This window comes from Pogona vitticeps, chromosome 1, assembly GCF_051106095.1.
Source record: "Pogona vitticeps strain Pit_001003342236 chromosome 1, PviZW2.1, whole genome shotgun sequence".
NCBI classification, from domain to species: domain Eukaryota; kingdom Metazoa; phylum Chordata; class Lepidosauria; order Squamata; family Agamidae; genus Pogona; species Pogona vitticeps.
Genome location: NC_135783.1, coordinates 246812489 through 246829811, shown reverse-complemented (window position 1 = coordinate 246829811; position 17323 = coordinate 246812489). Strand labels below are relative to the sequence as shown.

Below are 17323 nucleotides of genomic sequence, written 5' to 3'. Positions count from 1 at the left end.
ATCTTTGGAACAACTGTTCGCATCAGTTTGAACCATTTTGTCTGGAGCTGATGTTCTAAATATCCAATGGGTGACCAGGCCAGATAAGGTTACATGGTGACAGGAATGGTTTCTTACTTGGGGAATTACTAAGCAAATTAGTCTTCATCAGAAAAAAATGGCCTGAGGTAAAGAGTAAAAACACTTCTGTGGCCATGTTTAGAACCCTGCATTGAAACAGCAAACCATGATCATGCATTGAAACATTATTCTATTCTTAAAAATGGGTTTCCTCTGAGCTGTTTGAATACAAAAATGGAAGTATCCTTACTCCTAGTGTATCTTCCCTCCACCAAACTGCAACAGGGGGAGATAGCTGGAGCATCAATTCCTATCTGCATATTGAAGAACCAGAAAGATTGAATTATTTTTAATTACTGGGGCCAAAAGAAAATACCTCTCACATGGAGAACCATTTTACCTTTTCTCTCCCTACTATATCAGGTAGACCAGTTGCTTTGTGAATGAAGCAGTTCTGGGGAGAGGTCAGATGAGGGTCTCATTTCTGACCTCAGGAGTGAGGAAATGTGCCCCTCCAGCAGTTATTGGGTTACAACTTCCAGCAGGTCTAGCTGCAGGCAGAGCATAAACCACATGGAGGGATTCTGGGAGCTATAGTCTAAGAACAGCTGAAGGGATACAATTTGTTGGCCTCCTTCTTAAAGTACTTTAAGAAGGATGCCAACAAACTGGAAGAAGATCAGAGAAGGGCAGAAAGGATGATCAAGGGATTGGAAATCTAGGTCTATGAGGAAAAAGTAAAAGAACTGGACATGTTCAGTTTTGAGAAAAGACTGGGGATGGGAGAGATATGATAGTATTTTTCATATATTTGAAAGATTGCCATACAAAAGAGGGGCAGGATCTGTTCTCCATCACCCCAGAGTACTGTACACACAACAATGGGCTCAAGTTACAAGAAGTCAGATTTCAGTTTAATGTCACAAAAAAACTTCCTGTTAAAGCAGTACAACGATGGAGCTATTATCTCAGGAAATAGCGAGTGCTCCAATACTGAAGGCATTCAAGAGAAAGCCAGACAACCATCTGTCAGATCTACTTTGATTTGGATTCCTGCACTGAGCAGGGAGGTTGGACTCGATGGCCTTCTAAGCCTATTCCAACTCTTATGATTCTCTGCCCACCCTGCTCTACCAACTGAATGCTCCAGTGCTGTCCTATTGTTGTGGCCATCCTTTGCTCTTGGATTGCTAACTTGAGAAAGTGCACAACTGGTCCAGCTGCTCTGTAATCATAATTACAATGGTTCTGACCTGAGGAATCCTGGGACATGTCTAAATAAAGCATTTAGAATTTTTTGTCAGGGGAGTTCTCTCGTCTTCTGAGCTATCGTGCAAGAAATGTCTAGCGAAGAATTTCAAGTAGTTTGTCAAATTGCAAACCCCAGGATTCCACAAGGTTCAGCCATAGCATAATAGAATGATACAAACCTATTATAACTGTATAGTGCAAACATGCCCTTCTGTATGCCATCAACTAGCCATATTTTAAAATCCCTTGAAAATACAAATATATAGACACATATATGAGCAATGAGCAGGTTAGAAAAAAAATCTTTCAATTGCCTCTCGTATGCGAAAAACAAAGCTTACACTCATGATTGTGTCAATCTGTAGTTTCCTGTAGAGCAGCGACTCATGTCCAAACCACTTGGGGTGGTTCAATCACCCTATGCTATGAGGAAATAGCAGGGGAAAGGAGGAAGCGTCCACTCCTGTCATCGGTGGTGCCAAGGGCTTGGCTGTGCTGCTCACACCCCAAGAGCAACCGGGGAGGGCAAGACGTGTGTCTGAACCAAGAAGATGAGGTCTCTGGTGGGAATCCTGTTCCTGCTTTTCATCCAAAGTCCATGCTGCCTGGGCTGTGGTAAGTAGGAAATCCCTGGGCATGCCCATTGTACTGTAGCACCTTCATGTCACTGGGATGCAAGGTTCCCAAATTTTCTTTATTTTTAGGGACACTCTGTTGACTGTTTTAAGAACCGTCATCCATGTCTCTGAATACCAGTGATCATCTCCATCCCCTCCAGCCTTTCCATAGGCTTCCCATCATGCTTCCCATCAACTTCATGGTTCTGCATATCCTCTTTGTTCTCCTTTTTCCTTCTCTCTATTTTGTACAATCTCACCTTCCCTCCTATTAGATTTTTAAATTGTCTCCTTCAGCACCTGTTGGATCTCAAGCAATTACCTGGGGATAGCATTTGTTTCCTTGCCCTCAAATGCTTCAGCTGCTAAGAATCTCTATGAATGAAAGAGTTATTAAAGGCACAACAAGAGGACATGCTGGGTTCTTTGTGTGACTGCTTTGTTAAACCTCCTTGGGTCGCCCCTTCTCCCCCTTTCCCCCCATCTCTCTCTCTCTTTCCCATCTTCAAACAGTTTCTTCCTGAGTGCTTAATATAGAGACATTCCCAAGTCTGAAGGGGCCTGTACCATACCACTTTTTGATGCCACCCCACCCACTCCATTATTGACATATGCTGGGGAATTGCTTCTTTCATCTATTTTTGTCAGAGAAGCAGGCTGGTAGGCGGACGGAAGAGGGTGACATGGGCAGCCGCAACATTCCTGGTAAATGCCAGAAGCAGCAGGGGGTTCCATTCTGATCACCCCATGGGCTATCTGGAGCCATGTAGAGCTGCTCCAAGTAGAGCCAGTTTCAGTAACAGCTTATTGGTGTCCCTTAAGGCAGTGGTTCTTAACCTTTGTTACTCAGGTGTTTGTGAACTGCAACTCCCAGAAACCCCAGCCAGTACAGCTGATGGTGAAGGCCTCTGGGAGTTGCAGTCCAAAAACACCTGAGTAACCCAAGGTTAAGAACCAGTGCCTTAAGGTGCCAGAAAAGAGGGGTCCAGCAAGTGCAGTGGCATCAGCTGGAAGATTTGCCTTTATAGCAAGCCTTTCCTGGTCTATCCAGGTCTCACCTGACTTGTATGTGTGCAGCCAGTTTACTTTCCCTGGGCTCAAAAGTTCTCTTCATATCTGACTACCTCCCAGTCCTTCTGTCTTGTCATGCCATCTGTCACAGGAACTTAGGGCAGAGACTGTGACTGTAGGACACTTCTGTATTCTATGAAGTGATAGGCTAGTGCTCTTATAGAAACAGAAAAAGGTATTTGTTTGGGAGATGTTTGCTTATCCCTTCTTTCCAAAGCAGATTATTATCCACATGGTTCAAAAAAAAAAAAAAAAAAAAAGAATCCAGCAATTTTAAACACACAACAACTTACAAGTGCCTGCAGTAGACAATGGTATTATGCCACTTCTATGTGTTCTATTGCCTTTAATCAAGTACACATGGCTCTGCACTGAGATATCCTGAGTTGTAAATTGAGCTGGGCAAAACTAATTGGGCATAAATACCACAATGAATCTTAGTAATTGTTAAAAGACATTTGTGCCTCATTACACAAGGGAAACAAAAGGTCACCCTACGGACAAGGGGAATGGATGTTTGACCAGATGGTTTTCACTTATTTTTCTATTAATTGATGCCATACTAAGGAATCAGGTGCTGGAAAGGGTTCAAGACAGCCCTTTTCACATGTAGATTGAGAAAAAGAGGGATTACTAGGAGAGCAGTATTAGGGAAGCTCTCTCCTTTTCACATGCAGTGAGTCGTCTCTAGTGTAGCAAGGCAGTGATATTAGAACAATGTATGGGTGTCTAGGAGACAATTCCAGAATGATTGTCAAGAGGCAATGGAGACTGGGAGTCAACAGAGAACAATGAAACTGCCAGAGAACAGTGGTAAATGTGTAGTTACCTGGACTTGAAATGTCAGTCCAGCCTAGGAGGGAAATGACCACTCTACATAGTTTGTTTGGCCTTGTCACTTTGTTTTTGGCATATCGTTCCTAGGAAAATAGAAAAATAATTATTTGAAATAGTTTTCTAAAATAAAATAACTAAATAATTTAAGAGATTGCAGTTACTTGTCTATTAACACTTGGGGCATGAGTAGAGAACAGATCCTCTCTGTGAACTTCTTTATGATGGACTCTATTTTTCCATCATCCGTTGGTTTTTCATAGTAGACTATAAGCTGAACTGTATCCAGGCTGTTGCTCCGATCACTTGAAATGTTCATTCTCTGTCAACTGTTAACCCACCCAAGCCATTCAAAACCATGATTTATCTTTGGAAAAAACTGGAAAAACACAGTTGGGAAGCCTTGAGGTAGTGGATGAAGGATATCAGATGCCTGGGCTAGGAATATAGGAGCTCCACTGATTTATTGTTGACTGGAGTCAGAGGAGAGGGGGTTGGCCATCAGAGCCATGAAAGGGAAGTTGGCCAACCTTTGCTTAGCAATTGAAGAGGTGGGGGAAGGCAAAAAATTGACTCATGAGATCTGAATTCCAGCCACAGGAAATAATGAAAGATGGGCAGTTGCCATATTATGATCATCTTGGGGCAGGCATTGGTTTTAACACTCACTGGATCAACAGTTAAATAGTAATTTTCAAAGAGTGCTTTCCAGTTGATAAAACTACAGAAATAAGGGGAAAATGTCTGTAAGTGGTATAATATACCAGATGGGCGGGATATAAATCAAATAAATAAATAAATTAAATAAATAGGCTCAAGATGGACACGTGGTTTCCCCCTTATCAGTGTAAATAATCTAAAATGTTGAAATATGTTTTGTCCTTTGCATGCTCACCGCTGGGTAAGTTCACCAACTCCAGGAAACAGTTTTTGTTTTTGGTTTTTTACAGTGCCTATGTTAACAGATTCTCTCCAATGTTTCATACACCTATATGCCCCTTAAATACCTAAATCTCCTGTACTTGTAGGTATTGTACCTAACCCACTACAAACTAACTTTCGGCGAGATACATCTTTTGCCATTGTTATCAGTCCCAAACCCAGTATGAAAGTATACATTGCTATAAACCCCTCCTTTGCTAAATTAATAATCAAGGAACACATGTCGATAACATTTAGTGGAAGTGTAGGAGACAGATGCAGTTATTTATTACTTGAGATGCAAGTTTAATAAACCACAAGGAATGCTTGGATGGTTTTCAGAATAATTCTTATGTTAAAGAAGGGAAATATTGCTGTAAGTTTTTTAAAGTTATGTCAGTACACAGGTTGTTTGTTATCACAGAGAGAAGTCAGATTGCAGAGTAAGTGCGGATTTCCTATCCTACTGAGGTTTTTTCTCTCTCCTGTTCATTGGAGACACATAAGCTTTCATAATATGTAGTGGATAAGCTAAAACACCTAAAATAAGTGACAGAACTGTGATTGATAGTAATCTGAGAATTCTTCTAGACCAGTGGTTCTCAACTTTTTCATTTCTGTACATCTTGGTAGTCCATTTCCATAAACTGTACCCCCCCCACACACACACACCATTCACCCAAAATACAAAGCAACAGATATGTATCCATTTATTATGTCAGTCCACCTACTCCCCACCCAGGACATCTCCCAACCGGGTTCCTTCCCCCAACCCTCCTCCACCTCCTTTCATTTCTCAAAGTAACTGGCACAACACAACCCACAGATGCCACAACCTTGCCCCATCAGCCCCTCTTCTTTTCCATGCCAACCCCACCCCATTGCATGTGCCCCAGTCTCATAGAATCATAATAATAGTTCAGTTGGGCCTATAAGGCCATTCAGCCCAATCCCCTGCTCAGTATAGGAATCCAAATCAAAGTAGATCTGACAGATGGTTGTCCAATTTTCTCTTCAATGCCTCCATCATTGCAGCAGTCACTGCCTCCAGAGGTGATTGGTTCCATTATCATACTGTTGTAACAGTTCGGAAGTTTTTCCTGATATTCCGCCAAAATCTGGCTTCCTGTAACTTGAGGTCATTGTTACGTGTCCTGCACTCTGGGACGATCAAGAACAGATTCTGCTCCTCTTTTGGGCCTTTAACAAGGCAATGTCTCTAGAATGACATAGAGCCGACTGAAGAACCTGGTAACTCCTTACATGGGAGGTGTGTCTGAAAAATTCAAAAAGGATTTTTGGTAAATACCACATACCCGTGCAGTTCAAACCCTCAAACACATTAAAGCAGAGAGTCACCTACCCAAAAGACTGGACACCAAAACACCACAGGAGCAATGTAGTATATGTGTTCCAATGCAAAGAGGAGTGTTCAGAGCTCTACATTGGAGAAATCAAGCAGCCACTAAACAGGAGAATGGCCCAGCACAGGAGGGGCAATGGCTCAGGACCAAAATCAGCAGCGTTCCTTCACTTGAAGAACAGAGGACACTCATTTGATGACCAAGATGTACTCATTTTGGACAGAGAAGATAGGTGGTTTGAGAGAGGGGTCAGGGAGGCCATACATGTACATATAGAAAATCCCTCATTCAACTGGGGTGGAGGCCTTAGATACAATCTGTCTCCTTTTTCTCATGCTGCCCTTTCATTCCTCCCCAGAAAGATCAGGACCACACCCACCAGAAAGACCACTGTTAAGGACTCATGACAATGGGTGGAGAAGGACTGCAAAAGTGGGACTTTCACTCACCCTCTCCCACCCTTTGTCCATCTAACAAGCCTATTCAGACCAGGGGGATGTGAAACCAAAGTGGAGTGGAGGACATATGTCTCCTACCAACTCCCCTCAGACTGAAGAAGCTACTTGGATGAGTAGCAAAATGTTTCAACCTAATAAGAAGTCCAGTTGTCATGACTCAACTTCAGTCTTCAGGATAAAGTTGCAGTGCATTATTATTTCTTTCTAAGGAAAATAGCTGGTTGAGAAACACTGGTTGAAATAATATACTGTAGCTGGATTTAACCCCAGTCACCTCCAGGATATCTTCTTTTCCTCAAGCACACCCCTTCTTGGTCTCTGCAAATTGTATTCATGCACTACATAAAAGGCCTTATTTTACCATAGGCCATGTGAAAGAATTGCCCATGGTGCATAGAAGCACCCTCATCTTCTTCACGGGAAGTCTTTGCTCTCTAGCATCACCCTTACAAAAACAAGGGCTATAGTTGTGAAAACTAAGATAAACAATTTAAAGTCAACATTGCTAGAGGTGAGGTGGCATCGGTGACATGAAAGGCTGGTAGGGAAGCGAACAGAACTGTCGCGTAAGGGTATATATAAAGGAATTCCAGGCAGGCTTTGGGTTCTCCGAGTTATAGAGGAAGTTAGCCCAGAGAGAGAGAGAGAGGCATCTGCTCCAGTCCAGAATGTTCCTTTTGGCTGTCACCTTTCTGTGCCTGTTACGCCCAGTGACCAGTGCAGCATCTCTTTCCTCTCAGACTTGCAGTGAGTATTAAATATTTTCCCTCTAAGTTATGTAGGTGCGCCCTGTGTAGCCCTGCTGCCCAAGCCAAAATAAATCTGGGTAAGGTTTGAGTGGAGAGCCTGAAACTTTTACAGCAGGGGACATATTGAAATTCCACATGTCAATGATACTGGGGCCCAATCCTTGACAGAGCCTCCTGCAGAGGATGTGGTCCTTCCCCCTCAGTGTCATTGCCATCTGCATAGTTGCTACTGTTGCAGCTGCCATTCTCCCCCCTCATGGGCTCAAGAATGGACAGCAGCAGACCCTGGGCCTCTCCAGAATGCTTTCTCACTCCCAGTTCCCTAGGCAAGGAATGTGTGATGGCATCGGCCACACACAAAGCGCTAGTTTGTGTGGAAAAAAGACCAAAACGGCAAGAGCTGGTTTGCTGAGACTGAGCTCAATTCTCCATGTTTCTGTGCTGCACTTGTTTTTTAATGCCTCATATTTGGCTACCTAAGAGAAGCAACTCACACTGCTGAATGAAAAAAGCCTAGGGCAACCAGGTCTCAATTTGGAGGCAGAACAATTAAATACCAGATCCATTCAGATCTTGTGTTCTAAACAAATTATTGGTCTTAGCATTATTTCATTCTCAGCATGTATTTTGTACCAGGCGTCACCAGCAGGATCTCAGAGTTCTAAAAATTAGCAAAATAAATTGTAAGCCTAGGACATGGATCTTTCTTGAAAAACCTGTTTCCTTTGTTCCAGTTGTTCCCAGTGGCCAGCAATGGTTGGTTACCGGACTTGAGAATCAACTGATGAACTCCATTAATCATCTGTGCTCCCCCAATCCCAGTGCCCTGATTGCTTTGAATCTGGCAAAGAACCAAGATGTATGTGTGCCAGGACAGCTTCTCCAGCAGATCAAAGATACAGCTGCACAAGGTAGGAGCTCTGAAATAAAAAGTGTTTTTTTTTTCATGCGTAGGCAGCATCTGCAAAGGATACGCACCTAGGTGTAAATGGGCACAAATGGCCTGTTGGTATATGATTTATTGGTGCATAATGTGTGTGGGGGCTGGATGGATTTTGATTTGCTCTTATTTTTATTGTTTTCTATTCTGTTTGTTAACTGCTTAGAGTAGTGCCCAGCACTAAGCCAGTGGTATGGAAATTTATGAAACAAGAAAACAGATACTCCTTAAACTTTTTCAGTTTCTGAAACATTTTACTAATAGAGAAAAACAGGCCAATAGAAATGACCTCATCTGCCATTGGCTCTCATAATATATCTAATTGTATGTAAGTGCTGATCTCTTAATCACTGTGAGCATGTGAATCTTTCATGACTGGGTGTCTTGTTCTGTTTCAGTTTTTTCTCCCATTTACAGTATTTTTAAACGGGTTTTGTCACAGGGAGAAATGCTGGTGAGATTTTTCTGTCTCGTATGTCAAAATAACTTAGTGGATGAAGGACATAATTTGCTGCTCCATCTCAGGTAGCAAAATATATTGAGCAAAGATTTATGCACTTTCATGACGTCTATTCCCCATTCCCTGTCTCTTCCTGCAGAGATGACCTCAGGCAAAGTAGCCCTTTATGTCTTAGCTCTTCGATCCTCCTGTGAGAATCCTAGAGAAGTTGTTACACCAAATGGGAAGATCAACTTGGTTCAAATTCTGGAGGATAAAACTCGTGAAGAGACTGAATCTTGTAAGATAACAAATGTGCATTGAATTCCTTCCATCCTTCCTACTGTATGATATCAAGGAACAACCTTGACAGCTAGCAGTTCAGTCTGATGCTGCATGTACTCTTTCAATCCCTTGGCGGTGAGATTCTCAGTTACATGGCTTTGATATATCCATCTCCTTCAGAAATGCTTCTACAAAAGACACTAGATGTGTTCCTGCTCACAAAATAGCATAAGGATAATACCCATTTTGTCCATTCAGGAGAGTATAGAACAACTGAAAAATCACACTCAATCTTTATATGGTTTTCTGCAGCCAGTGTCACTTTTTGAGCTGGAGTTTCTGTTGCTCATGCCCATTGTTACTACAAGCTTGACCTTTAAGGGACACTTTACTTCACTCAGCACTTTGTAAATACTGCAACATGGGCTTTGTGATTCCTTAGAACTCACAGCAGCTCAGTTAAAAAGGACTTCTCTATGGTAGCTAGTCAATGGCCTTTACCACTTCTCTGGATTTAGCCAAACCCTGCTGATCCAAGAGACTAGTCCCCAGTAAGGATTTTTATAATTATTTTTATTAAGAAAATATAGTTTCATAGAAACAGTTTGTTTTTGCTCAAGCATTAGCATAAAGACATATTCAAAGGGCTGCCATAGTTAAATACAACAACTAATTCCCATTAAAATAATAAACACTAAACACTGGGCTAAGTTGGGCTAGCCCGACCTCCCTCTTTTCTTACCTACATTCTTTTCCTTCAATCTACATAACACAAACCACCGAGAACTTCTCTCAGGCAAAAGTTCTCTTCCACAATGTGGTCTCTCTTCAACATAACCCATCTTCCGTTTTTCTACATTCCTCGGACTTCCTTCTTCATGACTGTAAACCAATTAACTCAAAGAGGCGACACTGTCCACTCCGCCCCCAATTCTCATGGAGATGCAGGTGGGTTATCTCCATTCCAATTAGAAAGGAATCTGTTGGGTCTTCGCACTGGGGCCTTTTTGTCCTTGCATTCTTATCAGGTTTCACTCTGTACCAGCCTGGCTGTAAATTAAGAAAAACAGCCTCTCTGCCTTTCTTACATTCCCATGGCTTCAACCCCCCTTCACTTTTAACACCTAACAGACGCCATTTTCTTTCATGCTCATTGACTACAAGTTCCACTCTCCTTCAATCTCATGACAATCCATACTGTCCAGTTACTGCTCTACTAGTAACATTGTAAACTCAGAACTGCAGGTGAAAGATTCTCTCTCAGCTCTACTTTTTGAAAGTGTTTTGACTGGAAGGTCATGAACTAAGACTTGGGCTTTAGGTCTATAAGGTATAATAGGTTGGGAAATGTTCAGAATCCTCTAAGCTAAAGACATTAACTACCATTGTTCTACCCAAGGAAGGGGAGAACCTATAAAGTCACAAATAAAATCCATTAAAACAACAGATCTGGCATAACTGTTAGTATGAAGGCGGGCAAACCCCCCTCCGCTCCTGCACATGTGTGAATGGTGACACGGCACTTGTGCGGGCATGTGCTCACATGCGCATGGGCGAACAGCAGTGGTGGCATTTGTGCATGCACACGAGCACCCGCATAAGTGCCGTGCCATCATTCGTGCATGTGCACAAGTGAGCACGCAGGCGCAAACAGGCTTTGCAGGGGTGACTGCACACAAGGGGTGGGGCAGGAGGTCTGTCTTTGCAGCCTGGTCTGGCTCAGGCCACGCACTGGCACTGGGCCATGACAGGACACAAAAGCAGTGAACAGAAGTAACCCTTTTATATAAAATAAAGCCACAATCTTTTTAGCTGCTCTGTTTTTTGCAGCAACAGGGTGGAACTAAATAGGTTTCCCCTTAATTTGGGCTTACTGCAGATAACAACACGGCTAGGCACAGTCCCCACCCTGGTGGCTGCTGTTGGCAACCACACAAATCATCCCTTAGCCTGCATCTTTCCTCTGGATGTAATCCTGCAACCCTGCTCTTCTGACATGAACAAAATCCTGGACCGGTGCTGATACACACTGCCAGTGCCTTCTGAACCAGGTTGAATCCATAATTCAAAGACAGTTTTCAGCCCCCCTTCCCTCCCCCAAACCCAAGCCAGTTTAATTGTAATCAGCACTACCAGCTTGTGTGCAGATTAAATCTGTAGCCCGCAGACCTTTCCCTCCTTTGATTGCAGTAACCTGGAGGGGGGGGGGAACGTCCCTTGCCCTCTGCTGGCAGAAAACTGTCTCTTTTCTCAGGAAGGAGGAAGGGAAAACTCAAGGTTTTCTTAACAATCCTTGTGTGAATTACAGCTCCTACAGTCCCAGAAATTACTCAGAGCAACTTTTCCTACTTCTGGAACAACTGACAATGAATTGATTGTATTGCAGATAAGAAAAGGAGTCCCAAGACAACGTTCTACCAATTGGCACTGGATGCTCTGGCCCTGTGTTTTGAGGAAAGCCCAGATATTGAAAATGTTGCTGGCATCCTTGTCAAGGCAGCAAATGACCTCCAACTGAGGGAGGCTTTCTCTGTAGGTAAGAGAGCGATACCTCGATTATATGCCTTATTTCAGGTGCCATTTTTATTTCCTCCTTCTTGTCACCCTCCTCACCCCTACATCTCTGGCCTCACTATAATCCTGTGAAGCACACTAGGCAGAAAGACAGTGATTTAGTCGCAGAGACTCTTATCCCCTGAACAAAGAAGCCAGTCAGCATAGCAATGTGGGATCTGTGTCACCTACGTGAGGAGAAGGTGTGGTCTTTTCATAGAGTTCATTCTTGTGCAAGCAGTGTGGCCCCATATTGCTATGCTGACAGGACTTCTCCCACTCAATAGAAACTTAACTGGATCCTGGCCATAGCCTGTAAAATAAGTTGCACAGTACAATATAGCTTGTTTCTCTCAGGCTCCTCTTTTCTAGACCCTTCTTTGCCAAAACCCATATTGTAGGCCTCATCCAAGTCACCTAATTCGGTGAAGCATGACTAATCTTTCATTCTCTGGGTTATGCTTTGCTGCATGGAGCACCGGAAAAAGTTACTGCTCTTGCATTCCCCATTTACTGTGGTGGTGGTGATAACGGCATTATGGGATTTGCAGATACAGCAGCCGTGGTCAGTTTGGCACTGGTCTGTGTGTACGATGACCCGTCCTCAAATAATCTTAGAGAAAAGATTCCGAAGGTCCTGAAATTGCTCATAGATCACATCCTTGAGAAGCAGCAGGAAAATGGCATTATTGGAAACATCTATAGCACTGGCCTAGCAATTCAGGTATGTGCTTACCTACTCTGTTCATTCATAGGGATCCAAAGGGGTCTCAGCTATCTGTGGCCCACTGTCATTCTCTCTGAGGCAAATTTCCCTCCTGTGCTGTTTTCCAGGCCCTCAGTGTTACTTCTCAGTTCTGGTCCCAAGACAGATGGAACTGCACCAAGACACTGAACAAGGTGCTGCAGGAGGCCTACCTGGGAGCCTTCAATAACCCTAATGCTATTTCCCAGATCCTGCCGTCTCTAGTGGGAAAAACGTACTTGGATGTGAAGAATCTTCAATGCCTTCCAGGTAGTGTATGCCTTCATGATGCTTCCTCAGAGGCACAATAGCAGGCAATTCCTCTCTTCTCTGGAGTAACGCAAGAGCAGCAATATTATGTTCTTAGAGTATTTGGGCAACTTCATATCTCGTGATTTATGCAAAGCCTAAAGTTCAAATTGTTTGGTTTTTTCTTTGCCAAAAAATAGGTTTTGCCTAAATCTCAAATGCTGAAATTCCAAATATATATGTTTTCTATGTTCTAACACAGCCTTTTCAGGCTGGTGTGACAAGGTTAAGCACTATCATCTCTTCATTTTTCTAGATCTCCTACACCTTTAAGTGCCACATGATAAATTCACATTTCCCCAACAATGAATCACCTCCATACTATGAGGGAAAGTTCCATCTAATGACTGTTTGTCAAGAAACTATTTGAAGACGCAGGTGGTTCTTTTTTCTGAAAACGAACAGTGATAACTATATTCCCAACGTCTGTATTTCCATCTTTCAGAGCGAGTTTCATGCACTCGCATTTTTGCAAACTACACAACTGATTGGTGCAGTGGGATGCTTCAAAATACAGTATTTGATTTGTAGAACACTATAAGATTGTAAGGAAGCTCTTCTCTAGCCGGGGGTGCACTGGTGGTGAAGGCAGGAAAGAGACACGGAGGCTCATCGTAAAATCCAACATTAGAAGTTTTATTGTTTACAGAACTTAATTCTCTTGGATCAAACGGATCCTGCAACATACAGTCATCCAACAAATGATATCTCTTTGAACGTATAACAGGAGGTATTTCTTGGTCACCTAATAAGGGGCCGGTCCGAATTTCTCACGATCGGTCATTGGGCGGAGGGGGACACTCCGGACGGCACAGACCATTCCGCAACAAGGGTGCCTCGCCCAATCTCCCTCTGGGGGTTTCTTCTGAAACTCGGGTCCAGGGCGTATTACCCTCCTCCCACCAGGGTAGTTTCGCGGATGCACCATTACCGTCCATTCTAAGGGCTCATAAAATTTTCCTGGCCCTCTAGGGAAGTTCGGATCCAGTAGTAATCCTCCTCCGGTAGCCAAATCAGGGAAGCCCGCCGCGATTCCAACTGGAGTCTCGAACCCAAGCATGGGTTCCGTCTGAACCCTTCGGCTCTTGCTCCTTTCTGGATTTACGTCTGTACAAATTCTAAAAGCCCGCGCATTTTCCCCCTTTTATCTCCTCCCAGACTATCAAATCCCCTCCTTCTTCCACAAGACACACCTCCGTCGGCTTCTCAGTTATCATTTCTGTTTGATCAATGTCAATTAACACCCCTACAGCACATTCCACCTCTTCTACTGTATGTCTTTCCACGGAGGACAACGCACTCCTCTTTACTCCTTCACAAAGATTTGCTGTGTTCTACTGGCAAGAGTCTTGCCATGTGGATGAAAGGGCCATTTGCTACATTTCTAGGCTGAAATTCTGGTGTGCAGTTATGCAAATGTGTAACTTTTAGATGTGAATTGATGTAAATTAAGAACGCTCCATATGCATGTTAAATCATGTGACTCAGAATACAAGAGATAATGTCTGTGGATTCCTTGTTGTTTAGTTGTTAAATCGTGTCCAACTCTTTGTGACCCCATGGACCAAAGCATGCCAGGCCCTCTTTCCCAACATCAAGGTCTTTTCCGGAGAGTCTTCTCTTTTCACGAAATTGCCAAAATGTTGGAGTCTCAGCGTCAGGATCTGTCATTCCAGTGAGCACTCAGGGTTGATTTCCTTCAAAATGGCTAGGTTTGTTTTCTTTGCAGTCCAGGGGACTCCCAAGAGTCTCCTCCAGCACCACATTTCAAAAGCATCAATTTTTCTGTGGTCAGCCTTCTTGATGATCCAGTTCTCACTTCTATACATTGCTACTGGAAAAACCATAGCTTTGACTATGCGGACATTCATCGGCAAGTTGATGTCTCTGCTTTTTAAGATGTTGTCTAGGTTTGTCACCACTTTCCTCCCAAGAAGCAGGTGTCCTTTAATTTCATGGCTGCTGTCACCATCTGCAGTGATCATGGAGCCCAAGAAAGTAAAATCTGTCACTGCCTCCATATCTTTCCCTTCTATTTGCCAGGAGGTGATGGGACCAATGGCCATGATCTTAAGGTTTTTTTTTTATGTTGAGCTTCAGACCATTTTTGTGCTCTCCTCTTTCACCCTCATTAAGATTCCTTAATGATTCCTTAACCTATGGCAATTTTTTCCTAAAAGTTATGCCATTTGTGTAACTGCACAACAGCATTTCAGCCAGTGATTGGTAAAGCCTTATGACATGTGCAAGCAAATTCTAATGCAGCCTGGAAGTTTCCCTTTTAGTTTTCCTTTATTTTTATAAAGAGGTGCACCAATAGATCCACAATAAAATCCTCCATACAATTTCATCACTATATTTTGGCTCATGGGGAGTACATGACTGTCCTTAGGAAGGAAAGACATAATGAATTAACTTATCCACCTTCTCTCTTTTTGTGCAGTTAACCCCATTAGAGTAAATTACACCATAATCAATCACTTGATAGGACTCTACTTTGAACATAGCATCATAATAGATGTGCCACCCTGCTCTGTACTGCTTGATGTCCTGGAAGCAGCAAAACGTGATGAACCAAGAGAATTCAGGTAAATGAGGGAGTCACAAATACAGTAGTAGAATCAGATAAGGAATCCTACCATTTCAGAGAAATCATAAAGTACAGGATACAATATTGTGAACATGTCAAATTTATTTTATTTATTTGTCTAGATGTTGTCATAAAATAAAGAAACCACCAAAATATTCATTTTCCCCCACTCCCTTTTTAATCCACGTCATAACTGGAGGAAGGTTTTAAATGCCATTTTTAAATTGGGGCACACGATATCCCTCATTTCTGTAACTTTCTTGATGTTTTCTTTTCCCTTCCCTGTTCAATTGTTTGTGTTGTTTTAGCCACCTTGAAATATTTTCTTTCACTTCCTTTTTCATTGAACTATCATCCCCTCTTATTAATGTTTTATGACTTAAATCTTACAGCTTTAAAACTAAGGAAACCTGCTGGGGACCCATGGTTATCTCCATCAATGACATTAAAGCAGATGAGAATGAGAAGACCTACTGGCAATTTTTAAGTGGGAATAAACCTCTTGATCAAGGTAGAATGCCTTGCCAAAAATCTTTGAGCCAGGGGATATGCAAAATAGCTGTTAGCAGTCATAAGGAATATGTTACTTCACTGCCTCCTCTCTTTGTTCTGTTTGGTCATTACTGAGATACGTTACAAGAGAAGTGAAAAAAATAGTAAAAATAGAAGAGCTATGCCTGCACTATTCAGGCCCACAAGTCGAAAGTGACAAGGAACAAAGGGCACTTAATATGTGGATTTTATGTATTAAATTGGGAATTGGATGAGTTAAGGCATAAGGCAAGAAGACTGAAAGATGCTTTGATTGATGGACTCAGTACACAGGAGGATGTGAGGGAGGCAGCACCCTCGTACAATGAGCATAGATTCATAGGTTGAGGTTCCAAAGGAATAGGGTTGAAGGGGTACAACAGCAAGGCAACATCGAAAAAGTTGTAAAAGGAAACATACAAAACATACCTCAAAGTCTGGGAGGAAGAAGAAGTGGAATAATATAATAATTATGCAAATGTTATGCAGTGATAGGGTGTCTGTTTCTGATCTTTCAGCTACACATGAGTACACATCCAGCATTAGACTGAGACATGTTGTAGCTCAGGGCGGATCTAATTTAAAACTGATAATTACATCTGCCTTACCCTGTTTCCCCGAAAATGACCTAACCTGAAAATAAGCCCTAGTATGGTTTTTCAGGATGCTCGTAATATAAGCCCTACCCCCAAAATAAGCCCCAGTTAAGTGAAGCCCCACTCTCCACCATTGCGCAGCAACCCAAAGAGGAAATGATTGTTTTGAATAAATGTAGATTGTTCTACATGAAAAAAAAAATCCCCTGAAAATAAGCCCTAATGCGTTTTCTGCATTTTGGGGAAAACACGGTAACTGAAAAGCAAATCCAGTCTGTAGGATGTTACTTACTTTGCATCATCTCTTCTTTGTATTTTTAGGTGTTGGCAGCTACAAGCCTTCAAATAATGAAAACATTGTGGCCATCTTTAGTAAATACTGAGTAACCAGCTCTCCAAGGAAGAAGGACAAATACACAGAAATTTATGTACTAAACCCCTGGGCTAAAGAAATGTTGTATGTACAGTATCTTGTAGCTAACAAAAGTGAACAATAAAATCAAGCAATTAAGGTAACTATAAAAAGTTGCTGGACTGAAATGTGCCATATACTCCAGATTCTTTTATGACTAAGCACCGGTTTCAGTAAAGTGCTGAAACTCATCTTTCTTCTTCTTCTTCTTCTTCTTCTTCTTCTTCTTCTTCTTCTTCTTCTTCTTCTTCTTCTTCTTCTTCTTCTTCTTCTTCTTCACTATTTTGTCTATGTATTTACCCCTTTAGCTTTCAACTTACACTTATAACACAGATTAAATCTAAGTTATTCCAACACCATCAGAACACCTAATACACTTAATGTATCTTGAAAAGAACTACCAAATTTATATCAGTCCCTATGTACCAACATAAAGAACTGCCAGAATGGAATGATCTTAGAGTTTGTGACATACAGTACAAGGACTTCTTAAACTTTAGCAGCCAAAGGGAAACCAATGCTTCTGGTTTAAAATATACATAAAGGGGCAGGCCAGCAAGAGAACCAGTTTTAACTCAGGAGTGCTAATAATACATGG

The 17323-nt window shown here is 42.3% G+C and overlaps 1 protein-coding gene across 3 annotated transcripts; it reads left to right on the top strand.

Moving 5' to 3' along the window:
* The first annotated feature begins 93 nt into the window (after positions 1 to 93).
* CBLIF (cobalamin binding intrinsic factor) lies at positions 94 to 16838 on the top strand. Of its 3 annotated transcripts, none has more exons than XM_020792390.3 (9): positions 94 to 167; positions 8060 to 8236; positions 8865 to 9005; positions 11376 to 11525; positions 12094 to 12266; positions 12377 to 12557; positions 15040 to 15184; positions 15579 to 15697; positions 16635 to 16838. In XM_020792390.3, the coding sequence occupies exons 2-9, from the start codon at positions 8110 to 8112 to the stop codon at positions 16694 to 16696; spliced, it is 1098 nt and encodes a 365-aa protein (XP_020648049.3). In that variant the 5' UTR covers positions 94 to 167; positions 8060 to 8109; the 3' UTR covers positions 16697 to 16838. The 3 variants fall into 3 exon arrangements, with proteins under 3 accessions (XP_020648049.3, XP_072841560.2, XP_072841559.2); XM_072985459.2 differs by lacking the exon at positions 94 to 167 and adding an exon at positions 1770 to 1926; XM_072985458.2 differs by lacking the exon at positions 94 to 167 and adding an exon at positions 7187 to 7323.
* The last annotated feature ends 485 nt before the right edge of the window (positions 16839 to 17323 follow it).

Coding starts and splice junctions, on each gene's coding strand:
- CBLIF (XM_072985458.2), top strand. CDS start 7,245: ATGTTCCTTTTGGCTGTCACCTTTCTGTGCCTGTTACGCCCAGTGACC. Junction 8,237..8,864: donor CAAAGATACAGCTGCACAAG/GTAGGAGCTCTG, acceptor CTCTTCCTGCAG/AGATGACCTCAGGCAAAGTA. Junction 9,006..11,375: donor TCGTGAAGAGACTGAATCTT/GTAAGATAACAA, acceptor ATTGTATTGCAG/ATAAGAAAAGGAGTCCCAAG.